This window comes from Strigops habroptila, chromosome 5 (assembly GCF_004027225.2).
Source record: "Strigops habroptila isolate Jane chromosome 5, bStrHab1.2.pri, whole genome shotgun sequence".
NCBI lineage: Eukaryota > Metazoa > Chordata > Aves > Psittaciformes > Psittacidae > Strigops > Strigops habroptila.
The window spans coordinates 30951689-30978245 of NC_044281.2; the positions used below are offsets into that span (position 1 = coordinate 30951689).

The following is a 26557-nucleotide window of genomic DNA, read 5'->3' on the forward strand; positions in this document are numbered from 1 at the left end:
TCAACACTTAGCTCCTTTTATATTATATGCCCTCTGTCCTGTACACATTTCACCCTAGTTCCCTAGCTGTACTTGTAATAGAAACTGCCCTCCTTCAAATGTAACTATGTGAGGGTTGACCATTTCTCTTATTTTTGATATTTCCAGATCAAGTCCAGGGTAAAATCCTATATTTTAGGCCTCAAGAAGCATCCATGGACAATATTTGGAATTTGCATGAGTGGCGTCCTTTCCACCATTTCTGTAACAATGGTGATCTCCACCATCATGTACTGGAAAAGTGTGAAAAGATCCAGGCTCCACCCGCAGGGCAAAATCCGCAAAATTATACGGGGACCTCCAAGACGCACAGTGTGCTAAGCTGCAAAGTGAACTGGCCATTCATTTGTCCTTAATATGCCATATGTAGCTTATGGTATTGCTTATTTCTTTTATTTCTAAAAACAAAGCTCTTTACTCATCTCCCCTACCTCAAAGAGTTTTGTTATGTCTGTAAAAGAGTACTTGAAAACAGAATGGAGCACATACCTGCTAACTACTCATTTGTACACTGTAATTTTATGAAGTGAGATTTTCTCATAATCTTTTCAATGCCATGCTCAGTAATAGTCCTATAAACTGCATCACTGTATCACCTGCAACTGTTGTTGAAAGATCATTTTCTACTCATAAACTTCCATTTGGGTTCAACTCTATTATTCCTAAGAAATTAACTCTGAAATGTAGTACAACAATACAGCTGCAGATCCTGGACCCAGTTATTTTCTTCCCCAGTTCTTGCAATTTAAACAAACACTATGGTGACATGCAGGAATCCATCCAAATTTGGCAGTAGTACTCCCGTAAGCTTTCACATTTTATGGTCATCCATCTCATAATACTGTAATTCTTGCACAGTGTCCTGCTCCATCTAAATTCTCCAAACCTGGACTGGCTCTTTGACTCTCATTTTTTTAGAGACAACTTCCATTAGTCAGCCCTGCTTGTTACATATTTTGGACAAATGAAATGTCTGGGTCACTGTCTGTCCCATAGAGTAAGTTATGTGTTTTCTTTGTACTCTTTTACAGACTCTTCACAAAGGGCCTATGGCCGCCTTTTTGATGCAAACTAAAGATAACCCCATGAAAGCCTTAGGAGTGCTAGCTGGTGTCATGGGCATAATGGTGCTGATAACTATCATGATCTCTACTGCCATGTTCTGGCGCAACAAGCGGTCCAACAAAATCATGCCGGTAAGACGGATCATAAAAAAGAGACAGACCCCACAGCCCCGGACAGTGAGGATGGAATGGCTGAAGTTCAAGAGGCCCAGCAACGCTGCAGAGAAGTTTGTCGTTGAAGATGATGCCAAAAATCTACACAATGAGAACAGCAACAACAACATCCAGGTTGCCGCTGTACCACCTACTGCCCCCTTGCCTCCGCCGCCCCCCACCGTGGCTTCCAGGGATGATGCCCCAGGGTGGCAGGTGCCAACCGTGTCCGGCTCCCTCACTCCCAAGTTTGTAAACAAGCAGGTGAAGAAGAGAGGTCATGGCAGTGCCCACAATGCCCTTGTGTCAGAGCTCAAAATGAGGTTTGAGAAGAGGAATGCAGCTATGGGTGAGCCCCACATCTAGGTGCTCTTGGCAGCCCGCAGTGACTGCAGATTGTGGCTGTGCATGGATACATTTATGTGCTGTGGTTTTCGCTGTGTCTGTCAGCATTCCGCGAACTGAGAGCAGCTTTGTGCTGCAATAGCCACCCCTCACCTTCTGCAAGTATTACATGCTACAGAGTCACCCCACCCATAGCAAACGCTGCGGTCTGTGTCCGCTTGTGGCTGCAGTTCCTTTGGCTTTTGTCCCAGGGTTGGTCCCTCCCAGCAGCTGTCTGACCAGGGTACTGAGTACCTTCATGCCAGCCACAGTCTCCCCAAGTGAACAGGGATTCAGGTTGCCCCTATTTTGTGGTCCCTAGCCAGAGTCCAGGTTTTCAATCAAGGAATTCTGTAGCCAAGGCACTGGAAGATGCCAGTTCCGACCTGGACTGGCAGGTATGTCTGAGGTGTCCAAAACCCATCACTTCCAATCCCAGACCCACTTTTGAAGACGTTGGCCTGGCTGTGGTGCCAGGACTGACTTGTGCAGGTCTCCTACAGCAGTGACCCTGCACACTGCGAGAAGGTACAGCATAGCTGGTACTGCTGTCCTCAGGGCACTACACACTTTGCAACAGCTGGCGGAGCGATGTGCTCATGGCCTGAGTACCTTCATTCCCAAAAGGTAAGCGGACAGACTTGGAGAAGTTCATCATTTTCCTGCATATTATGTTGGGTTTTGCCAGAGTACATTGACATGATGCTGTGCTTTGCTTCTGCCCTGGACTTGCCTGGTAATCAGGGGACAGAAGGGCCACCTCAGCCTTCCTTAGACCCACTGGGGCAAGGTTGGAGCACAGTTCAATAGCAGCACTTGCTCAATACTGCCTCCTTCTGACACAATGTTCCCTAATGAGGGGAAGCCCAGTAGGAGAAAGACATGATTAAAGCAGCAGGGAAGACAAGAGAAAACCAAGAAAAAAATGATAAGTGAAAAATATAGACAAGTGCTGGAAAGTTGCATATGTCAGTCAGGGAAGTGTGTGGAAAGATCATTTGGTTTTGTACGCTGCTAACAGGAGGTGTTGAGGAATATATTTTACCACACCTCTCCTGGCTTGCTCCAGGGACTGGTGAGTGCAAAAGGAGGTTTCTGGTTTGTCCTATCAGTATTTTTGAGTTAATTATGCAATGGTCAGGAGGGGGAATGCAGGGGGTGGGGGACAACTGACACTTTTTTCCCTGTTATGTGACAGTAAAAAGGTACCGAAAGCAGAATGCTTTTTCACTGGATCTACCCCACAGTTTCCCCTTTGTGTTTGTTTCTGAGGAGATGTTTTTCAGCTGGGCCTGGCTGTTTCCTATTCTTCCGGGAAAAGGCAGTGTGCACCAGGCTGGCTGGTGAACAGCACACTGCACCGCTGCCTGAGCCCTGGCCCCGCAGGGCAGCTGTGCTGTCATGGATAGGCACTGTGAACATCAGGATGGGGAGTAAACCCTACAGGACAGGACACTGTTAATTCAAGGGGTTCAGGAGACTCTTCTCCAGCTCCAGCAGACATGGCCCTCAGGGGCTTCTCTTCTGTCACCCCATCAGCTGGTCTAATTCCCTTTCTTTGCACCAGGACTTCAACAGCTTAGGGGATAGCTGGTTGAATAAGAGGCTACCTAGTTACAGGGAAAATGCTGTATTTTTTAACTTCAGTTCAAGCCACCTAGAAGTCAGAGGGTGACCATAGCTCATGTCACCTGTGGGCCGAGCAAGGAGCTGTATCCCAGAGGCGCAGCAAGATCTCGGTGGGGGGCTGTGCCAGCAGTGCTGCTCCCCTGTCATGTCTCTCATTCCATCACTTTTCTTGCTTATCCCTCCTCCTGGGGCTTCATGGTGTGAAGCCCAGGCTCTTGCGTTGTGTGTGGTCACCTCATCCTTGTCCTCCAGCTGTGGGTGGAGGGAGGGGATGTGCAGCCACTGGGCACACTCCTGCTGCCCTGCGCAAGCGTGCGTGTTCTGCTGGTTGTGTCTCCACCAGGTTGTGCAGTATTTCCCAAGGTATCAAAAGTCTGTGGTTTATTCCCCGTACTACTGTTTTCCCAATGTTTTGTTGAAGCCAGTATTCAGTGTTTGTTCTCCAATGAGGAAAGCCTATAAAAACCATTCAGTTAAGTGAGATTTATCAGGCATTATAGTCTTACCGTCTTAGAGATTATATTTAAGAGAGAATAAAGATGTTTTATTACTATGTTGTGAGATTTTTCTCCAGTTACTCTGTATTTCAACTTCAAAGTTGGGTTTTTTTATAAATAAATAAATTACTAAAAACACTTGCAAAAGGTGCTTCTGTGCATGGTATGCTTCTGTTGGCAATGAGGCGTTGCTATTGACCGCATGGGTCCAGGCAACCAGAGGGCTTTCTAGGATAACAAAATGGTTGCTTTTGTGGGCCGTGAGTCAGAAGAGGGGCCGTGTGGTTTTTGGGCAACACTAGCCTGGAAGGAAAGGAGGTGAGAAGCAGGATGCTGTGGGGCACAGGGCACAGGCAGGGTCACAGATGAGTCCCTAGGCGAATGCCCGTTGTGCTCTGCAGCCCACTGCATCATGGCCCTGGGGGTAGGAAGGCTCCCCATGAGACAGCAGGTTTGTCTGATGCCAGTGCTCACTGGGTATGCGATTTGCTATGAACTTTCTACATGTGGTGATGGGTTGGTTTGTCTTTCCTTGGCTGTTCCCTCACTGTGATTCAGCAGTTCTCTCTACAGTCTCCACAGTTTGATGTTGTTCCTCCATGTTGACTGGGGTGGGACAAGGCCAGTCCTTATAGGCACTGGTTTGTTTTTCATTCCCGCTCATACACAGCCCTATGTTGGACCTCATCCATCATCATCGCTTGCCTGTCCCTGTATGCACCATCTCCCCAGGGGTTTCTCCAGGACAAGGTCATCTCCCTTGCTTGGCAGGCTGCTGCTGCTCCTTTCTCATTGCTCCAAACCCCGTGTGACATGTGCTGCAACTGCTGGGCATCCTCCATCCGTGCAGCCGAACCTTGGAGCCCCTTGGCATACAGGTATTTTTGCAATTTGTAACTGTAAAAGGCTAGAAATGAAGCAGAGGACATCTGCATATTCTGAAAATCCATCGTGTTTATTACTTTGACACCAAAAGACTGACAAGACTAGGAAGTCACTTGAAGAATAACACTGAGAGTCAGCGCTGACAAAACAGGTCTCTCTTCAAAAGTTGCGCAGTAAGTTACAGCAGAAGGAGGTGCTGGGAGAGGAAACACAGGGCCTGAGGAGAGATAATATGGAAAACACAGCAAAAACCAAACCAAACTGCAACTAGAAAGCCAAACTGCCATGTAGGGAAGCTCACATTAGACTTTATCTCTGCTTACAGCGGAGGTTCCTGCTCTATTTTTTTTCTTTTTGAGGAGGTTTGTAGCACATATTTAAAAGTGCTGTGGGTCTGTCAGCCACGCGCTTTTGTTGTACTGGGAAGCACGAGGCCAAAACCAAAAAATAGTGAGTCATATATCCTCAGATCCCCAAGAAATGAAGCATGAGCTGCTCTGCGAGTGGGGGCCAGTTGCTTTTACGTGCACATCTGGGGTTTTTTGCCTCTAGGAAGGAGTCAAGCTTTGGTTTCAAAGCAGCAGGGTGGGCAGGCAGCACATTTGCATTTGTGGAAGGTGCCTGGCTCCCAAACCCTGGCTCCACCACAATCTCTGCCCCATGCCAATTGTCCTGCTAGCCCAGGCCAGGCCAAGCATGCCAGTCACCTCCCGTGTCACCCCACAGCCACAGCGCTGTCTTTTCACCAAGTGAATTTAAATAGCTCCATCATGTTGACTCAATCTTCTCCCCATTACTTTTTGTTGCTGGTTATGACCACAGACCTGCCCTGGCTCCCTGTCGCCATTTCCATGAGGCAGCACCTGGCACAGGGCAGAGCTGTGAATGAATCTCTCCATCCATGCTCCAGCTGGGAAAAATAAAGAAGTGAAGACACGCCTGTGCGAGTAAGCAAGGGGAGACCTTTGTCATTTTGCCACATGCACTGCTATTGGTTTGGTTAGGGATTTTTCATTAATGCTGTTTTTGTGTGTTGCTCCATGACAATGTTGAAGAGGCAGACCTAGGCTGTGGGGGCACAGCCACACACTCTGGGTGCCCCCATTCCCAGGGCATCCGAAGCCTGCCACAATCCCAGTGGTGTGCCCGACCATGCCTTGAGTCCTTGCAGCACGGAGCCTTCTCTGCATGGTCCCTCAAACAAACCAGCACATGCTGTGGCTTGAGGTCACCTGTGAAAGGTGCCGCTGCAGACAGGCAGGGCGGGCATGGCTGGGCTAGTAGAGGTCGGCGCTGTTCCTGTGGGGTGGCCGGGTCTTGCCAGGCTCTTCACGGGCAGGGGGCCGCCGGGCGCCACGGCCACCCTCGGGGAGGCAGAGCCCGTCCTCGCTGCCAGCAGGCAGGCTGTCCAGCGTGCTCTCCTTGCTGCCCGCAGCCTGTGCCTGGCCCCCGCGGCGGCGGCGTGGGCACATGCTGGGGCAGCGGGCCAGGCAGCCAGGGCGGGCCTCGGCAGTGCAGGCGTACATGCCAGCGGGCACAGCCAGCACCATGGCGCAGACGATGACCACAATGTGGATGAGCTTCTCGCGCTGCTCCAGCTGGCTGATGTCGCTGCCCGTGACAAAGATGACACACTGGCCCTTGCGAGGTGCCTGGTTGCGCACGGCCACGCAAACCTCATACTTGGTGGCAGGCAGCAGGTCAGTCACCGAGTAGGTGTTGATGCCGGGGCCAATGTAGATGGCATCCTTCTGGGCCGCGTCATAGCGGCCCACCAGGAGGGTGTACCAGGTCTCCCCCGGCTCCGCTGCTGCTGCTGCCACTGCAAACCACTCCAGCGTGATGCCATAGACTGTCTGCTTGGCGATGCGCACTTCTACATGGGCTCCCGACTCAGCAGGGCCAATGGGGGCCCAGGCTGGGGTGGTGGTGGATGCCCACGGGGACCGCACATGGAGACTGATGGCCACCGAGGTGTTGCCCAAGAAGTTAGCAGCTGTGCAGGTGTAGTTGCCAGCATCTGCTGGCCGTGCTGCTGGGATCAGCAGCTCTGAGCGCATGGTGTCCTCACTGATGGGCTCCGTGGACACTGCAGACAAAAGGGAATTGTGTTAACATGCAGAAGCCCCTTTGGGTAGTCCCAAGACCACTCTAATGTGGAATGGGGGCCAGGAGGCCAGGCAGAACCTGCCCTGCACCAGGGAAAGAGGAAGAGGGGTGCAGGAGTGTGCCAAACCCCACAGAGCTTGTCAGAACGAAGCATTTTCCAGGCTGAAAGGGAATAAATGCACTTGGACACCCAAGCATGGGAGACAGGGAGTATGTCTACCCCAGCGTGAGTGGCTGGGGAGGTTGCTGTAGGCAGAGGCCAAACCACCTGTATTCCATCTGCCATCAGTGTGCTCAGGTCAAGGCAAGCCAGGGAGAGCCACTGAGGTGCAGCAGGCATAGTTGCATTTTGGACAAATGCTCTGTCCTCCATTAGGACTGAATGCAGAAAAATGTCAGTCTAAAGAGGCTTGGGCTAAAAAGAGTTGTGTGGAGCCAGGCAGTGTTGGGCTGGAAGTGAGATGCAGCTTTAAGAACAGCATGAAACACCCCGCTGCCTACCCAAACAGAGGCACATGGCTGTGGTTGGGAAAAGCCTGTATGTAATTAATTCAACACGTGCTTGCAGAAAGATGCACAAGTGCTCCTACAATGCTGCAATTAATGGAAATATCAGCCCAGGATTAAGGGCTAATGCTATCTTATTTAGCTAGCTGGCTTATTAAGAACCCACATGCATTATTAGCTTATCTGATGAAAATAGCAACTTGCCCCACTGAAGGCTCTTAGTAAAAATAAATGTGAGGGAGGACTTGTAAGACCCAAGCTGGATAGGGAGGAAGAGGAAAAGGCCTCATATTTCAAGGCCCTCAGTAAAAAATATAAATAAGCAAAGCTTATGGAGAATGGCAACCTCTGTTTTGGTTATAGAACATGAATGGATACAGACAGGCAACAAGTCTGCATGGTTTTGTGGTTTGTGTGGGTATTTCTTAAGAAAACACAGGAGTAGTGTAGAAACATGCAAGTGTGCATGTGTGTGCGTGCGCTCCTACAAACACACACATGTACATAGAAATATATATATACATATGCTATATACATACATATACAGCATAAATGAGCTTCATGTCTAGATAACTACAGATTTATTGTATATGTGTGACTGATGTATTATTGATAGTTCTTAATATCAGGTGTGGTGATGAAAGAGCTACTACTAAAAATCCATACATAGAATCATAGAATAGAGTTGGAAAGGACCTTAAGATCATCTAGTTCCAACCCCCCTGCCATGGGCAGGGACACCTTCCAATAGGCCAGGATGCTCGAGGCCCTTGAGCACTGCTGGGGATGGGGCATTCATAGCCTCCTTGAGCAGCTTGTTCCAGTGCCTCGCCACCCTCACAGTAAAGAACTTCTTCCTTATATCTGACCTGAACTTCCCCTGTTCAAGTTTGAACCATTACCCCTTGTCCTATCACTACAGTCCCTGATGAAAAGTCCCTCTCCATCATCCTTATAGGCCCCCTTCAGACACTGGAAGGCTGCTGTGAGGTATCCACGCAGCCTTCTCTTCTCCAGGCTGATTTACATAAAATAATTGTGTAAAAATGAGGCTCTGCTCCTTTCATCTTTGATTGATATCCTGCGTGAAGCAGCTGTTCTTGTGCTGGTCAGGCGTGCTTACACATGTAGGATGATTAAGATTATTTGGATTATTGCCACTACAATAACTGCAATGCTCTGAAGGGTTGGAGAGCTGGTGTGGCCACTGTGATGGCCTGAAGACCTATGCAAGTAGAATAGCAGAACATAATTTTTTAATTAAATAAAATAAATAAACAAGAAAAAGCTTTGCTTACCATTAAATGCCCTTAAAAGTTTGAGTGAATAGGTCCACCAGACAGCTGGGGAAGGGCTGGCTTGCACAAAGCAGGTCAGGGTGACGTTCAGCCCCACTGAGACTGTCAGGTTTGTGTCAAGGGCTGAGGTCAGGGGCTTCATGCAGCTGTTGAGCTCCACTTCATAAAAAAACTTCCCTGCCCTGAATTTTGGGCTTGAGCAAGTTAAATAGGAATTCATCAGAATAATAGGTGGGCCAACTGACTTGATAAACTGGACAAATCCTCGCAGGCGGCAGTCACAAATCCAGGGGTTGTCATGAAGAGCCAGGACAGCATTGGAAAGAGCTTCTCTATGCCCCTCTGCCCTCTGGCTTCTCTGGTAGACCGGCCAGCTGTAGAAGACATCCCTGGATATGACGGTAAGCTGATTTGAGGATAGATCTAAATAGGTCAGGTCAGGCAGATAGCGGAGTGCATGTTCTGGAAGGACATCCAGCCGGTTATGCTTCAGATCCAGGATTTTCAGAGCTGGGGTGTCTTGAAATGCTGTCCATGGCACTGAACTTAATTTGTTCCCTTGCAAGCGCAGCTCCTTCAGAACTGGCAGATATTTGAGGCTCTTAATGTGCATCACTGTGATGTTGTTAAAATTGAGCCAGAGATACTCCAAGGCACTAACATTCTCAAAAGAACCGCGAGGTAATTCTGTTAGGTGAGAATTTTCTATTCTAATTTTCCGGATGTCCTGAGGGATGTTTGCAGGGATCTGCCTCAGCAGTGCAGACATGCAGAGCAAACTCCTAAGGAGGAAACCAGAAAATTCTCCAGGTCGTACACCATGTTCATGGCTAACAAACCAGTTCCCTTTATGGGTCTACAAGCACTTGAATAATTAAAAGGCATTGGATACAAAGCATGCATAAGCCATACATCCTTACTTCCTTGGGTCTTACATCCCTTTTCCCACAAGAATACAATTAAGTCATAAAAATTGCTACATATGCAGCTACATATCTCAGGGAAATAAAAGGAATCTCATTCTGTGCTCAGCCTAGTACTATTCAAGTATTAGAGGAGGCACACCATGAGGCCACCAGTTTGGTTTTGGTGCTCACATCATCAGCAAATATACACTGGGACTCTCCAAGCTGCTTCTCTGCTGCTACGACTAGGGTAACTAGTCTTACCTTCCAAAGCTGTCTTGAGAACAAGAGCATCCTGTGATACAAGATGAAACAGACGGGTTTGTCTTGTGGAAGGCCAGAAGAAGAAGAAAAATATGACAAATAGGGTCCATATTCTCCTTTACGAAAGCACTGTGCAGGGTTTGCACCAAACATGCCAACAGCCTCCAAGAAGCAAATCCTATTAGCTGTAATCTTTCTTGACGCAGAAATAAATCCTGCTGGGGACCCATCCCTAAAGAAGACATGTAGTATGCTTCATAGCCTATGTCGAAGTGCTAAAAATCAACCTCAGGACCACCCCTGGCATTTATCCTTCATTTTGTGGGTAATATGAATATGGAAACAAAACCACTTCTGTTCCCAAGCCCTCACAAGTAGTTAACCAGGTCTAGTTACCTTTTTACCTTTCCCCCAAGGGGTCTGACTCGAGCTCCAGTATTTTATTGGCATTTGTTAAGGCAAGAAAAAAAAACACAGTAAAGGCCAGTTTGCAGCTGTGATTTGCCAGTGCATAGTGCCATATTTCACACTCCATCAGGCCACAAACCCTGTTACGGACCCAAAAGCGTCATAACTTTGTGTACTTTTACACATGGTGAGTGTAAAAACTACTCCCCAAACTTAGTTGCTCTGTCATGGAAACATAAGTATGACACTATTTTTCCTCCAAAACAACTTCCCTCCCAAACTATCTCCATTCTTACACGTTGGTAATGAAAACAGCAATATAGCTTTTGCCACTCTGTGGACTTCTCTGAGAAAATGTCTTGGAAGTTAATCTCTATTATATAAATATAAAATTTCAGTGCTATTCTCTGGTTTCTCTGTAAGACGTGCTGATTGCCTTTTGGTCAGCTTGAAAAACTCAGTCTAAATAATTCTACGAGAAGGGACTTGGAGTAACCGAGTTTATCTTCTTTTAATCCAAAATAGAAGGGTTTGGTCATAATTTCCGAGCAGCGCTGTGTTCTCTTGGGGCCATCTAGTGTGTATGGGCTTCATTACAGCCTGCAAAAGGCAGCGTGCTGCCAGGAAAGGGCTTAACCTCGCTGCCCAGTATGTGTGAAGCTGGGTCACAAATCAAGATTAGTCTGAACCTACTTAACCTCTAACCTATGGGACCAGGATAGAAAAATATTTATAGTGTGACAGCTTATACCTATATATGGCTGTTGGGGGGTGTGCAATAACAAAGCCTACCGAAGACAAAGATTGGTTCTACAGCTTTTAAATTGACAGGTGCTTTGATTTCAAGGCAAATCTGCAAAATGAACTGGTGGGGAAACAGCTGGGAACTGTTGCAGTGCTTCCCAATTGCCTCCCATGTGCAAGCAGCAGGCCATGAGGAGCAGGCCTGTTGGGCTGCTGATGCACACTGTGCCCAGCATCTAACCACAAGCATATGGGATTTTAAATTTTCTTTTTAAACTGAAGTGTTCCTTGCTTGTTCATGGTGCAGTACTTGATATTTCAACAGCTGCCCCACATTTTAACGTGTCAGTAAGCCATGAGTGAAGGAGAAAAGCTGCTGGTCTAGCAGAGCAGAGGAAGCAACTATAAATCCCCCACCTGACTGTGGTGGCTGCTGAGGGACATTTCTTGGTGAAGCTCTTGATGTTGCAGCATAAGTGGCACCAATACAGACCCCATGAGCTGAGACAAACACTCTTTATGCACTTTCAGTGCCGCTTAAGCAGCAAAGCAGGCACCCGTCAGTGGAGCTGGCTGGCTTAAACTGGGAGTGCTGCGGGAGCGACACTGGCAGTTGCGATGGGAGGATGTGTCCTTTCCAGTCATCCATCCAACAGCCACTGAAGCAGAGGCCCTCAGGGACCCCATGCCCACCCTGCATGGGCATGAGCTTCTGGGGAGACAAACACCACACTCACCAGTGCCTTTGGTCCTCTTCTGTGATCTGCCATAGAAATATTCCCTAATAAAGCAACAATATTATTAATTAATAATAATAATTTTATAATTTTATGGTTTATTATGAATGACTGGTAATAACATAGTAAACTACGTATGACAAAGTTGTTAGAAAATAGCTAGGAGTCAGGAGCAAAACTGGCATTTGCCCATGTGTGGTTTACAGGGTCTGAGAGAGAAAAGCTTTCAACAGAGACACAAGAAAAACAGTGTCCTGATGGTGTTCAGTGTTAGAGATGATAGTCTGCCTTCTCACGATGGGATAAATGACTGGATCATTGGCTTATTCAGTCATGCTGGCCAGGTATTCGTGAGGTAATGGAGATACTCATCACTGCATGGGGTTCATGAGGGAAATGTGATAGAAAACTACCCACTTTGTGAGCGGCACAAGTGCCACCAGTGAGGACTCTGGGTTGGGACAACTTGGTTGTCTCCAGCATCAGGCAGGCCACCAGGAGGGAGTCACCACTTTTAAGGCCCAACCTTGCAAAAATCTCCTTTGCTTGCAGGAAAGGTGCCTCCTTTGTCACCTTCACATCCTTCCTCCAAGGCCTGCGGGGAGGGTCTTAAAGTATATGGCAGCTAAAAATCCACAAAGAAAACCCTTTCCTTTATTAACAGGTTTATATATGGAGTAAAAACTATTGGTTGGTTCCGCATTCCCCCATGTACATCTATGGGAACAGTACAGATCTATAATGCCTAATCTCCTGGGATGCAGCAAGTAAAATTTTAACCAGGCTTCTTTGTTAGAAATACATTAATTTAAATTGTTGATTAACAGGGAAAACAAAAGGATTGCAGTTGTTTTCTTTCTCCCACATGAACTCTCCTCCCAGTCCCACCTGTCCTCCTCAAGAATGGAAAATGGCCTTTCAAAAAGAGTGGTGTCAGCCAGTACCGTGGGCCAATCCTCCAGCTGTTTTCAGGCTGATGATACTTATTTGCTGCTTGAGAGGCCATTTCTCTAGATAGTCCCAAACCCCAAGCGTACTTAGAAGATTCAGTAATAACCTGAGAAACTAATGGTGAATTACTTATCAAAATCAGATGAATTAGTGGGTAGAGAGGCTACTCACTCTGAGAGGGAGAAAGGGGAAGGAAAGGAAAGAAAAAAAAGCTGAAGAAGTAAAAAAATCTCCCAGACACAGTTAGCCACTTCCAATATGTTTATGTTCCCTAGTGGAGTGTGATTTTGTTGTCTTTTTAATTCAGCCCAGTTTATGCCTGCCTGTAAATTTGATGGTGACTTTTGTGACAGCAGATGTCCACTCAGTTCAGCTGCTCTTTAATGTCATGTGGCATACTGGCCAAAGCCAAAATGCAGAACAAGCTGTCTAAAACCCAAGCTGTCAAAATAAACCTCCATAGAGACATTGCTGCTAACCTATGGGAAGTGGAGTTTAAGAGACTGCACTGATTGCCAAAGGAAATGTTGAAAGATCGCCTCTTGTGTGCTCAAAGTCATTGAACATCCATTCATCTTTTAAAAAATTGTTTCTTTTAAGATATATTTTATAATGTTTTACTGTCATTCTTTACACATTTGGGTGTTTTTGTTGTTTGGGGTTTTCTTCTCATGAATTTGTGTATATATTTATGCACATTTTTGTGTCTTTCATTTTTTAAATCATTTAAAGACCTTTCAGTCTAGTCTTTCTGGGCAAACTGAAGTAAATGTGAAAGTGACCACACTAACGCAATTATAGCCTTCCAGCATGCTTAAATCATATTGTATACTTAAGATGTTTGTCAGCCTGAACATTATTTTGCATTTGTGGAATTTTTATACATATGTGGAATTAAAAATATTTGAAGTGACTTCTTTATAATTCAGAGCAAATATTAGCCTTCGTCTGGATCTAGCCACCACATAATCTGGAAAATTTTTAGCATGTTTTAAAAAACATATTTCAAAACCTCAACATGGTTTTTTACATTTCTTCTTATACTTTGCCTACTTGCAGTACTCCCCTTTAATCACTTTGGGCACATTATCTCATTTATATTCTGCTCAGTTCCCTCATTTTAATAGCTGCTTTTCTCCAGATCTTTTTAATAAGGAAAAAAAAAATCACAGCAATTTTTCAGTACAGTTCAGAGCTATTTGGATCAAACTTTAAAACACAATTACCTTAGTTTTAAAACCTTACCCTTAATTTTGCACTTTTTCACTACTCTGAAGTCTAAAATAAGTATGAAAAGATACTGTGGAAGGAGAAGCTTGTCTTTCTTTGTTATATATAACATGAAGTGCCAATCACGGAGTGGTTCGTGCTGCTACAAAGTGCTAAGTATTACTGAAGTGGTCCAACACTCATCTTCTTTTATATTTATATTTTAAAATGGGTGAACATAAAGGTAGGGAACACTGTACTTGAAGAGATTTGCTTGACAGTGCCAAAATACTTGAAATAGACCCCAAAAAGCAACAAATTCATCAAAACTTGACACAAAGAGATCATTAACAGAGGAACATTTTGCAAGGAAAAAGAAAACCCAACAGAACAAAGTGTAAAAACAAACAAACAAACAAACAAACCAACAAAACCCCCAACATTTAAAATGCTACTAATGCAGTAATTCCAAAAGATATTCAGATGTTCATTTCAGTTCTTACAGCACACATCTGTCCAACGACTGACTTTAACCAAGCAGGAAAGTGTTTCCAGGGATGAATATTCTCCTTGCCTGAACTCTGGGGCAGGTCATTCACATGGCTCATGACCAGAGAGGGAAGCTTGCCTGAGCTAACCCTGATGAAAATAGGTGCCTAACATCCTTTCGGGTAAAACAACAGTAAAAATTCCAGTGAGGTATTTATCTTTACATGCCTCATATCACTGAAAATCTGACCCAAAGCCTTGAAGTCACATTCAGCAGAAAATCAGTTTACTTAATGTTTTGAAATTTCACTCACAGTTTAGCAAGTATAGAGTTTCTCTCCTGACCGACACCAGAAGACACAGAGCTTATGCAAGTTTCTATCTGTCGCCTATCTTGTATGAATCACCAGTGCAGCAGTGAGGCTTGTTTTGGAGCAGCAGCCTTTGAGATGCTATACTGTGATGCCTCACCTATGAGACAGTGAGAATAGCCATAGGAAACAGAAAAGAAAAATCGTGTTTGTTATACTTGGGATAGCTATTTATTCAAAGTACAAAAAATATCCAATAGTCTGTAAAACTTAACACATGCACAGTGAATGTCACAGGATGACCTCCCCTCCTCACAAGCAAAGCGCAACAGTGCTGGCCCAGTTGTGCCTTTTCCACTGCTGGCTCACAGACTGTGTGTTGGAGCTTGCACCCTCTGAGTGGGTGAGAGCTGCTCCTCACCAGGGCTGGATGTGACAAATTACCCCAGCAGCTGAAAGGTAAGTACCTCTCCTTCCCAGTCAGTGCCTGCAAACCTGACTTCCAGGAAAGTCCTTGGGCAGTAGGTCCACTCTGTTCATCTCAGGAGAACTTTAGGACAGCCTTGGTCCATCCAGGGCCACATCAGTCTAGTTTCTGCACAGCCCAGTGATGCTGCTGCAGATGCAGGCAGGAATCAGGCTCAGTAATACAGCAAACCTTGCAACTCATCCCAAAACCTGCACTGGAATAATATTTTTGTTCTACCTTGGAGACAGATTCTAAAAATCATCCTGGGAAATGCAACTGTATAAATACATACTGTATTACATAATACATATTTCTTCGATTTGTTATATTAAAATACATAATTTTGCAAAACATCTGTAAACCCACAAATCTATGCAGCCCAGTAATAGAAGCAGCATGCTTTATTTTATACAGAATTTGACAAATTCTCCCAGTGCAAGAGAAGTTCTTTATCATTAATGTAAGGAATACAGAGAGTCCTATCAGAAACTATCGTAATGTATTTCTTGTTACTAGTATTTATGTTAAGATCGAATGACCGGCTTTTTCCATCAGGCCAAGTAATCTGACATAACTGAAACCCTCCTGAATAAGGAGAATGTTCTTAACCTACACTGTACATAGTCATCCAGAAAGTGAGTGGAGACCCTTCCAATAAATTTACAAATACACATTTCAAAACAACTTAGCAAGCTTTATCAGTTAACATTTCAACTTGGCTGCATCCCTCTCATTCAACATTTGGCAGAACATACATAATTTTCTTCATGAAGAATATTTATTCCAAAGAGAAAAACTTTATATACAGTATTACTACATGAGGGACTGGAGTGGAAAATTATACAGCCGGGAAGTGCTTTGTGATAAGCACTCAGATCCAGATTCCAGTGGAGCTGCAGGACTTGACTTAACTAATTAGCTCACCCTCACTGTGAAAGTACATTTAGATGAATATTAGTTTTTATCAGGTTCTTGAACTTGTAAATTGTTTGAAACCCAAAAGTCCATGCTGGGCCTCTGCCATTACTGATGCCATGGTGGAAGTATGGCTGATGTGTGCCTGGGCAATAGCCCTCCACTACCACATCACATACCCCTGCTCTGCACAGAGCAAGGTATTTTCATGACCAGACCACAAGGTACCTGACTGAGCCCTCTGGTCTTCACCACCAGTTTTGTCAGGACAGCCAGCAGCAACGACAGGGCTAGTCTAGGAGATTCTTGCAGAACTGCCTAATGCAGGTTTTTCAGAATTATAACAAAGCATTATAACACCTCACATAATTTTCAGAGTAGGCTATTGTATGATTTTTAACTAGTACAGCTGATATAAAACATACTCTATTAATTAAAATACAGCTAGAAAATTCCAGTTGGGAGTGATACTGAAAGACCTCTGTGGAAAGATACTGTATCTTAAGAATAGAGTTTAGGGCCAAAACGCAATCACAAAATGCTCTTTATTATGTATTCTTAGGAGTGGATTGGGTTTTGTCTCTTGATTTCTACCTCCTTAGTACATTTCCCTGAATGCAGAGCAGAGAGCTGCTTTTATGTTGGAGATACTAGAAACAGTTGCTGTGCATCTGTCTTTAGAGATTTATTAAGCATCAAGCCACATGTTTCATGCAAACATGGGGGATGCAAAAGGTAAGACCCTCAATCTTTACTTTCATAATATTAAAATTACTAAACACTCCCCTGTTTGTCAACCAAAAAATATCAAAAGAACTGAAAATGAAATACTTAGCATATTGCAGAGCAGGTACTAAAGAACACAGAGTAGAGTGCACTCAGAAATTTTGCTTAATGTGCTCACACTCAGTGTGCACACTTCATCTTATGAATATAAAAGTGGTCCAGGAGAATGAGGCCATTGTCACAGAAGCTTTTGACTGGGTACAAAGCAGCAAACCTTGTGTGGGATAAGCAACATGTTTTTGTAAAGCTTGGCCACCATCTACCCTTTTGCATTGTCCTCCGGAACACATCAGAGATAGAAGCACTGACAGGGTGGCCTGCAGTGCTGTAGCAGAGAGTCATATATACAGCCATGTGCCCTCCGTCTAGTGAGCTGACAGTCAGTCTAGTTACTGTCAGCAAAAGTATTCGTTAGGTTGCCCCTCTATCTTTGGTATTGCTTCTGAATCCACACTGGATCGGGCAGACAACAGCCTGTTCGACTCATCGGGGGTATGTCTAGTCAAGTATTCTCCTTCCACACCTTTCGCCTTGGCCCCAGGAGACAGGCTTTCAAAGGTGACATAGGATTCCTGAATTTCCTTTGGTTTCCGCACAAAGCATTTTTTGCAGCGCCTTTTCAGTGCTCCACAGCAGACCACCAGTGTTAGAGGAACAGCAATGACACAGGCCACACTGATGACAACCACATTGATGAGCTTCTGGGTCCCTCCTGCGCTGGCAACTTCGTCTGTGGAAAATATGATGCATTGCTCTTTCCTGGGAATCAGCCCTTTTACACAGACACACACAATGTATTTGGTCTTTGGCAGCAGCCCATAAATGGTGACCTTGGTCTTCCCTGGCTCCACGTTGATCCGCTGCATGTCCCTCTCTCCAAAGATGGCATAGAGGACACTGAATACTGTTGTGTTCTTTGCCAGAGGCGCCTTCCAGACCAGGGTGATACTCTGGTCGGTGTCTCCAATCACCCTGACAGACCTCACTATCCGCTCTGGCTCCTGCTGAGCAGTAGGCGGGCTCACCAGCAGGTTTCTGGGATTGCTATCTTTTGCCACATCTGGGAGGATGCCCTCTCCAGTGCCCAAGGTAGGCACAGTGGAGGTGGTGATAACGTACCTTGCCACTAGCTTGTCATTGTAGGCAGCTGCTTCCATCCCACTCACCTTCCCACTCCATGTGCCTTTGGCATTAGAGTTGGGGTCATCCGTGCTTTCTGAGTCTGTGATGATGAGAGATATGAATGCCTCTGTTGCCCCCAGAAAATTCTTTGCTTTACAGATGTACTCTCCAGAGTCAAGATAAGAGACTACAGGCAGGCCCAGAATAGACCAGCTCATCCCATCACTGGAAATTTCTTGGTGAACTGCAAGGAAGGAAATATGTAAAATAAACAGGCAATAATCAATAGAATTAATAACATGGTTTCTAAAATACTAAGATTCAATCAGCCATGTCTGCTTGATACAGTAGAATAATTTCTTTTTTGCCACCAAGACACTGCAAAATCAAAGTAAGTGCAAGAAAAGGACAGTAATACTAAAATTAAGTTATGTTGGGATTTACACTGTTTCAGACCAAATATATATGCCGCATTTGATGCCATTTCCTCCAAACTGACAATTTGAAAACAAAACAGGAAAGGTCCTTCCATTAAAAAAAAGAAAGAAAAAAGCTTAAAGGCTCTCATGTAGGTACCACATTTAAAGAGCAGAAGCAGTAGGCAGTAACACAATCTATTTGAACATTAGATGCAGTCCTCTGAGTCACAGAAAATAGAAATAAACTGGAAATTTTCTTCTAAAAACCTATATGGACTAGCACAGACTATATGGAGAAAAACAGCTGAAAAATAATATCCATTTTATTGCTAAATTAGTGCAGGTTTTCATGTTGACCCAAACACAGGGAAGTCTGATCACTTACCACTGAATGATATATACACAGTTGACTGTTGATTTTCTCACCTGGTTTACCAGGAGCCTAAAACTAACTCTTTTTTGCCTTTTTTTATTTGTGCAGAAAAAAAGAGCTGGGATCAGGGCAAAGGGTAAAGCACCCTCTTCATTATTTAACCAGCCTCCTTAGGATGAGCACATACTATCTATCTCTGCCCTTTCCCATTGATGGGTGAAAACCAGGGAGATGTCTGAAAGGCAAAGTTAAGACAGGATGCAAACTTCTCCCAAATGCTCATGGGGTCAGGATTCAGCCTTGGCAATCAGGACACGTTCCAATGGCACTAAAATACAATGGCAGCAGAACTTACTTTTTCAGTTTAATTATTTACTGAATGGATATATTAAAAAAACATAAGGCTATGGTCTTCCTATGGCACTCAGCCATACATACAGACTGTGGGCTGTTTCTCACTCCTTTCTATTCAGAACACCAGTATTTCAGTTGTATTATAGCATTGGCACAGAAGCACAGAAGCTACCATTGTTGAGAAATAATGTATATTTTCAGCCAACTTTTTATTGAAAGGTGCTAAAGTCTGATTTAATGGGGCACAAAATACATCACAGAAGGGTTACAGGGGGCCTTAGTGCACAGAAACAGGGGAGAGAGAATTCTTTTTTCACTGCAGTAGAACCACTTGTAATAATTAGCCCTTTTTGGGATCTGCACAAGTCATTGCTCTGTTGTACATGATGTGCAGGATGTAGCAGAGCTGCTCCTCACAATGATGTCTATCCATTTTGCTGCGAGCAACCCTCCTACGCTTGAAAGAGAGCCACAACAAAGAATAAAACAGAGAATGCTTTCCTGAAAGTGTATGTAGAGTTTACTTTGAGCTACAACTAAGAATAACGTATTTTGCCTTTAAGGCAGCAAAGGTTTCTTCCCTGAATTTCCCACACATAAAAGGAACAACATTGCAATATCAGGTCCAACCATTCTTGTGAATGGAAATGAAAACATGATCAGTCACAAAAACAGTGGCTATTTGAAGGCTTCCCCCACAAGAACTGTGAGCACAGAAGAGGAACCTGGTCGGTGTTTCTCCCACAGAGCATTTTCCCAAGACACCCTGTCAATCCATCACAAAAGAACCATTTCTTGGAAGCATTGTCACTGAAGTATTGCATCCTTCAGCAGTTTAGTGGCTTTTTTCTCTTTTGATATATCAGTAAGGTTGCATGTTTGCAACATTCTCTTTCTTTGACACAGCAGATTTGAATCCCAGTTGAATTCACATAAAACATCTCTCTGTCAGAGATGTTTAGTAACTGATTAACAGTAGCTCATCATTAGTCTCAAAGACCCATGAAATAATTCAGTGGTAAGCCTTTCCAGTGACTGAATAATGTTACAGCTGGACATATTTAATTTCTTCAGCTCCAACAGATTTGCAGAAAATGCCTTGACTTGTCTCATTACCACAACTGTTAGGAAACAAAGCAAAACCAATCTTTTACATGACAGTATTCATTTATCTGATGATATTTATGTCAACATGTAAGTAATTTTATAGTCTATAGAAAAATCACAATGCAATAGTGAATTACAGAAGACACTATTGTGAATTATAGCGAATGTCAATTTTGCACCACTTTCACTTTTTGGGGTCTTTTATCAGTGGGAAGGATATACTGTCATGGAAGCTTCTGTTTGCTGAAAAGTCCATAGAAAATAAAGGTGCAGCTCAAACTCACTCATTCCACGTGCAGGAGAAAAGCTTAAACCAAACCCACCTGTGCCGTTTAGCTGAGCACCATCAGCTCTTCTCCAGCTGAGCTCAGGAATGGGCACCCCCGTTGTCCCGCATCGTAGTAGCACAGTGCTGCCCAGGATGGTCTTTACTTTGGCTACAGATGTATGTACAATGGGGCTTTGACATTTCCTTAGCTCAACTCGGCTGAAGTAGACTCCTGCAAGGCTCCGGGGGGTGAAGCATTTCAGCCTGGGCTCAATGAATGCTACGTTAGGAGACTGGAAATTTAGGAAATGGACCATTTCATACAGACTGCAGTCACATATCCAAGGATTGTCTTGCAAGCCTGTCAAAATAAATCAGAGCGCTAAGTCACTCCAACAGCACCTTCTGAAGCCATTGCATACCATTTTCCCTGGGCTTGGAAAGGGATTTGAAAGTGGGGGACTTTGGTGGGAGGGCACTTCTTACAAGTTAATGTATTAAAGTTAAGGTGACTAAGCAAAGAATGAAAGTTCAGCTTGGCTTTGTGGCTTCTGGCATTTTTGCTAGCAGCTTACTTCTGAATTCATGCACAATTTGTTGCAGATTGCCTGACAGATGTCCCAGCCCCAGCTGGTGCTGTGGCACCCCCAAAGCCCTGGCATTTGCTGCCCTGCATGGCAAAATCCTGTGGGTTCATGTGGGCAATCCTCATGTGCAAAAGCTTGCAGCCTTGGCACAGACTATAGCCAGCCGGCTACCACTGGAGGTACTACTTGAAGTAGCCTACAACCAAGGGATCTAAAAAGCAGTCACAATGATGCACTGTAGACAAAGGAAGGAACTGGGCTGACTCTTTACTATTCATGGATTTTTTTATACCTCCATGAGAAGCAGTCATAAGCAGAGACAAACAGAAACGTGCAGCTGTGTTCTCCCATTCTGTTCCTGTGAGGGACATGTGTTTCATATACCTCATCCCTATGGTGTCAGCAGGATAGGACCTAGGAGCTGGAGCATCTATACGTTACAGTGTTAATCTTAGCATTATAGTCATTTGCCTACCTTAATTTTTTAGGGTTCTGGCACAAGCAACCTACGTGCAGCTGGCTATGTAAACACTCAGGTTGGCCATGAGCATCAAGGCATGAACTGTTCTTCTTGACAAAATACTCTCCTAGTCTTGTATTTAATGGAATACACTTTCGCATGTAACTTGTCTCTAAAGAAAAATAAAGAGTATGATCTAGGCAGTGTCTTGTTATGCCACAAATGAAATGGGCAATCCCAAACTGCCAGCTTTGGCTTAAACAACTTAATACTGCATCTGGCAAAACAAGATGTCAAAAAACCTGCTCCTCTCTTGTTGCTGATGAAACCTTCAACAACATTTGCTAAGGACACTACAAGCTTTGTAGGTGTCAGTTTGAATCTTCTTAGGGTCTTGTGTCTCTTTCCACTGCATCTGGTTTTAAACACTTTTCTTCCCTAAATTTATTCAGAGAACATGGCTGTAGAGGCAGTACACACAGATGCACACAGCCCAGAGATCAAACAGTCAGTGGAGATAGGTCAGCTCATAGCAAGGAAAGACAGCAGATGGCAACTCTGAACCATCATCAACCTGCCATGGATTTGAATTAGTGCATGGTGGCTAAAAGGCTGAGTAGTAATCCCCAGAACTAGTAAATGTGCCCAAAACCTCATCTGGGGATACTGCATCAGAGGATTCAAGATAGCCATCTGTAAGGTACCCTCTGACACAAAAATGAACAATTGCCCCAAAGCCATACTTCTGAGGAACCCAGAACTATCACCAAAAAGTGGATTCTTGTAACTTTATAATATTAAAAAGACTTTAGGGGGACTAGGGCCTAATTCTGTGTGAACAGATAGAAAAGGCTCTGGAAAAAAACAAACTGGCAATCCTGACCCATATTTTGTGCTTAGTGATGGCTTTACTCCTCTTTAATTTGGACATAATAAATATCCATCTTTTTATTTAATGCTGCTTAAAATGGATCTATTCCATAGCAACTGTTATTAGAAAAGAGCACAGGAATGCTGTGGAGCTCCAATTATATTTGTATTTCTGTCAAAAATGGCAGTGTCAATAAATAAAAAGGGCTTGAGCAAGAGTCACAAGTTTTGTGTTACAAAGATTTGAGCAAGTGATGAAGTTTATGGTGTGACAAGCCAGCTGTGGGGAGCCTGAGGTGAGTTTGTTAATACGTAAACAAATTTGCACACTTTATATGGGGTATTAAATTTTACACAGCAGTGTACTTGCTGTGGTAACCACAGTGGGTGAAAATGCTGCAATAAGATGCAGAGCTCCTGACATTTATGCCCCCTGCAAAATGACACTTCTCTTACCTAGGATCATCTTGGAGTTATCATTTGGGAAGTAAGGAACAGCCTGGAGGTTGGCCCAGGTGGCGATAAGAGCCTGAGGAAGAGTCATCAGCTTATTGCTAGACAGGTCCAGGTATGTGATATTCTTGACATAACGAGCAGCATCTGGGGGGATTGAGGTGAGTTCGTTGTTGTGTAAATCCAGAAGTCTTAGCTGTGGCATGTCAGCCAGGGTTTCCCAGGGGAATGATATTAAGTCATTCCCATCCAGCCTCAGCTCCTGCAAGCGATGAAGGCCCTTGAAGGTGATCCCGCTGAGGCTGGCCAGGGAGTTATAGGGCATCCAGAGGTACTCGAGGTTGTGGAGTCCATGGAAAGCCTCTCCTGGCACCCTGCGGATGGCTGTCTTTTCTATCCGAAGCTTGGATGTATCTACAGGGATGTTCACAGGAGTGAGGGTCATCTCCGGGTCATTACATAGCACTGTCCTGGTGGGGAAACAAACACAGACGTGACTTTCTCATATTTTGAAAATATTTTGACACTTTATTTATATGCAGGATTTTGATCTGCCTTTATTCACAAGATTTCTTCTTGTCATTTCTTACTTGCTGCTGATCTCTACTACATCATCACCATAAGAACATCAACCTGCAGTAATTCACATGTACCTTTTGACTGCAGAGATTGTAGTGTTGTGCCTCTGCTGGAGTGGTGTGAGTCTAAGTCTGGCTCATACAGCACTCCTTTATTTTTTTTTCTTTCATTTTGTAGAGTACTTATGATAGACAGTAGTGACAACATTCATGCATAACAGAGGATTCTAGTGTGTGTTAAATCAAAAGGGTCTATGAGTTGAACATAAAAGACATACAAAAAGAAGCCTTACTGACATGTGGGATGGCAAGAAGCAATATAGATTAAATACAGTACAGGATCTTTGATTTGTGAAATGAGAATAAGAAAGATATCAACTCACTGGAAATACAGTTCAGCAAGCTCTGTTTTACTACGAAATAGTCTGTAAGGTGTGTGCAGTCATAGAATCACAGAATAGTTTGGGTTGGAAAGAACCTTAAAGATCATCTAGTTCCAACCCCCCTGCCACGGGCAGGGACACCTTCCACTAGACCAGGTTGCTCAAAGCCCTGTCCAACCTGGCCTTGAACACTTCCAGGAACGGGGCAGCCACAACTTTTCTGGGCAACCTGTTCCAGTGCCTCACCACGCTCATAGTAGAAAGCTTCTTCCCCTAGAGTGACTACTAAGAACCAATCTTCTACAAAGAACCAGGCATATAGAGTTATGAGACTGAAATTGCAGAAAATTAATTCTCTGGAAAATGCTATACTAAAACCAAGGCAGATTTATGTGTCTTCATCATTCCTTCCTATTTCTAATCTATAAAGGTCAAATCATGAAAACCTTATGCTGCATTTTCACAGCCTTTGTACAAAAATGGTGACTTTGACTTTGCCAAGATATGGGATTGTAGATAACCATGAGGAATGAAGGGAGTCAAAATAGGTCCCTCAGACTGCACTTTAATTTGCATACAAGCAATGAGAGAAAGACAAGTTCTTAACAAAACACAAAGCGACCTTGCAAAAGGTAACAGGTTAGATAGGCATGTCCCAATCCACATGCTAAACAAGATACCGTAAGAAGTGTAGCGTGATCAGTCAAGTACCATTTTCTTATCATGCTGACTGACTGATAAACAGAATATTAGAAAGCTGCCAAAACCAGATTGGTTTTGGCTGAAAGCAATTATTCCTCTACTATCAGCAAAACCAAATAATATCGCTAAACTGCTCATGCAATTTTCCCAGAGTTAAATGTTATTTGAGCTTATAATTAAATTGTTCATTTATAATCAAAGCATAGTATATTACTCTAATCCAGCACTTTTATTGTGGCATTAAATCCTGCCCATCCTCAACTGAAAGTTCAGATGTTGAGGAAGATAAAAATTTATCAAACAAGAAAAATCCAGAAATCCTCTTTCAATAAAACATTTTCGTGTGTGTGTGTGTGTGTGTGCGTGTGTGTGCAGGCATGACACAAAAGGTTTGATAACAGAGGCACTGTGGCAGTAAACCAGTGTGCTTCTCATATTGTGCCTAACTATGTCAGTGGGCACTAAACATTTAATCTATGGGATAATCTCCTTCTACTAGTGAGAAATATGAATCATAATGCAGGAAAAAAGGTCACATTATGCTCCTTAATGGATATTTCCTCTATTATGTGTCTTACCATAATACAGTACAGCTTTTTCCAGACAGTGAGAGGAAATTCCCCTGCGAACTGTGACATTTATGGAGCAATAATTGGTTCTCCTGCTATTGCACTCCTTTTTAACAACTGCAGATTACTGGTGTTTCTATCATGCTTCTTACTGGGAAAGTTTCTGGTATTAAATCTATAGCACCATAAAAACAATAAGAAAGTAGATCTATTTCATGAGGATCCAAAATACAGGAGACAGCCTTTCATTTCAGTACCGTCGTCTTGTCTAGGAAAGATTTCTTCCAAAGGATTTTGCAAATATTGCATCTCTGTCACAAAACCTTCTCTACTGTGAACCACACCTTATAAAAATGTAGCTTGTGTTTCATGTAAGTCAGATTGTTACTTTGTGATTACCCTTCAGGAAGACTTTTTTATTACAGTCCTCCAGAGAAATGTCTGTACAAGGGCGTTGCATTCAAAAATGGATGTCCTTCTGGTCCTGTCTTCTTTTTTAACTGGAAGTTTACAGTTTGAGAATTATATGAATTTATTTTTAGTATTATCTTTTTTTTTTTGTTCTCATCTAGAGTCTGTTGCTTTGTCTAAAATCTCCATCTGAAGGATTTTTTAAGTAAATGGAATTGCAGTTTGTGGTACTACAACATAAACCAGATCTAGTTACACTTCAGAAACAAACCAGCAGAGCAGAATAAAGCTTTTTTAAACTAGCATTTTCAGCATAAAGGTAAGAAAAGAAAGAAAATGTTTAAATTTTATTCCATTTTGCCATTACAACAGCAGTAATTATGTCACTTCTTACAGACGAGATGCCCAAACGCTTTCTCTGAAATCAGCTTACTGTGTTTTTAGAAGCTAATCCTCTGCAAATAAAGCTAGAGCGCAAAGCAACTGGAAAAATAATGGACAGGGAGTCTGGAAGCAATATTTTCTCCTGCTAGCATCCTTACAGAGCAAAAGAAATAAAATCCCCAACACCCAGAGAAAGAGCGGCAATAACCCTCAGTGAGATACCGGCATACCTGGCTTTCATCCCTTCGCTGAGGCTGTGGAAGGCGCAGCTGCACTGCGACGGGCATGAGCCACCCGCCCGTGGAAGCCCTCCGAACGTTACGCAGCAGAGCAAACTCACCACAATCCACATGGCTACCTGTGCATGGGAAGGACACCTGGGCACTAGACAACGTGGAGGGCTTCGCCTATTGTTTTATCCATTGACTGGTCACATCTTGTTAACTCCCTTTTGTTTTCAGCCACACTGTGATCTTCCAGCCCTCACTGAGTCCATCAGATAAAAAAGGATAGGCAGGGATTAAGGATGGGGACTTGAGTTATTTTCATGAAGGTGCTTATTGCTTCCTGGAACCGTACTGACAGTATTTCTTCCCTTGGGGAGCACCATCAAAACACCCTCCTTGGGCAATCCATGGCTCTTTTGTAAGAAAAAAGCAAAGATACTTTTTGGGGACCTGCATCACAAGCAAGATAACTATTATCTGACTAGGAATTAGCAATAACTTACTTCCTCACAGGGAACTGGAGCACTTAAAAATAGT

At 43.9% G+C, this 26557-nt stretch overlaps 3 protein-coding genes across 4 annotated transcripts in view; 1 reads left to right on the forward strand and 2 right to left on the reverse strand.

The window, feature by feature from the left end:
• The window catches only part of CDHR1 (cadherin related family member 1), a 45015-nt gene extending 41220 nt beyond the window's left edge, over nt 1-3795 (forward strand). For both annotated transcript variants that reach the window (XM_030488577.1, XM_030488578.1), the window contains one exon: nt 1071-3795. In XM_030488577.1, the coding sequence (XP_030344437.1) occupies nt 1071-1622 (552 nt within the window). In that variant the 3' untranslated portion in view covers nt 1623-3795. The remainder of the gene's footprint in view (nt 1-1070) is intronic.
• A 2133-nt stretch (nt 3796-5928) lies between these two features.
• LRIT2 (leucine rich repeat, Ig-like and transmembrane domains 2) lies at nt 5929-9844 on the reverse strand. The gene is made up of 3 exons (XM_030488069.1): nt 9735-9844; nt 8566-9347; nt 5929-6740 (listed from the first exon to the last, which is right to left on the reverse strand). Exons 1-3 carry the CDS (start codon nt 9842-9844, stop codon nt 5929-5931), a joined length of 1704 nt encoding a protein of 567 aa, XP_030343929.1.
• Nucleotides 9845-17117: 7273 nt separating this feature from the next.
• Nucleotides 17118-26145, reverse strand: LRIT1 (leucine rich repeat, Ig-like and transmembrane domains 1). Its single transcript, XM_030488385.1, has 4 exons — nt 26024-26145; nt 22770-23236; nt 20452-20757; nt 17118-18119 (listed from the first exon to the last, which is right to left on the reverse strand). Exons 1-4 carry the CDS (start codon nt 26143-26145, stop codon nt 17149-17151), a joined length of 1866 nt encoding a protein of 621 aa, XP_030344245.1. The 3' UTR covers nt 17118-17148.
• Nucleotides 26146-26557: the final 412 nt, after the last annotated feature.

What these genes read in the sequence shown, in the direction of transcription:
- LRIT2 (XM_030488069.1), bottom strand. Translation starts at nt 9,844, where the DNA reads ATGGACCCTATTTGTCATATTTTTCTTCTTCTTCTGGCCTTCCACAAG. An exon ending in TCTCAAGACAGCTTTGGAAG is followed by an intron (nt 9,348 to 9,734) that starts GTAAGACTAGTT and finishes TTTCCTCCTTAG; the next exon opens with GAGTTTGCTCTGCATGTCTG. An exon ending in ACTTTTAAGGGCATTTAATG is followed by an intron (nt 6,741 to 8,565) that starts GTAAGCAAAGCT and finishes TTTTGTCTGCAG; the next exon opens with TGTCCACGGAGCCCATCAGT.
- LRIT1 (XM_030488385.1), bottom strand. Translation starts at nt 26,145, where the DNA reads ATGTGGATTGTGGTGAGTTTGCTCTGCTGCGTAACGTTCGGAGGGCTT. An exon ending in AGCGAAGGGATGAAAGCCAG is followed by an intron (nt 23,237 to 26,023) that starts GTATGCCGGTAT and finishes TTTCCCCACCAG; the next exon opens with GACAGTGCTATGTAATGACC. An exon ending in TGCTCAGCTAAACGGCACAG is followed by an intron (nt 18,120 to 20,451) that starts GTGGGTTTGGTT and finishes CCTTCCTTGCAG; the next exon opens with TTCACCAAGAAATTTCCAGT.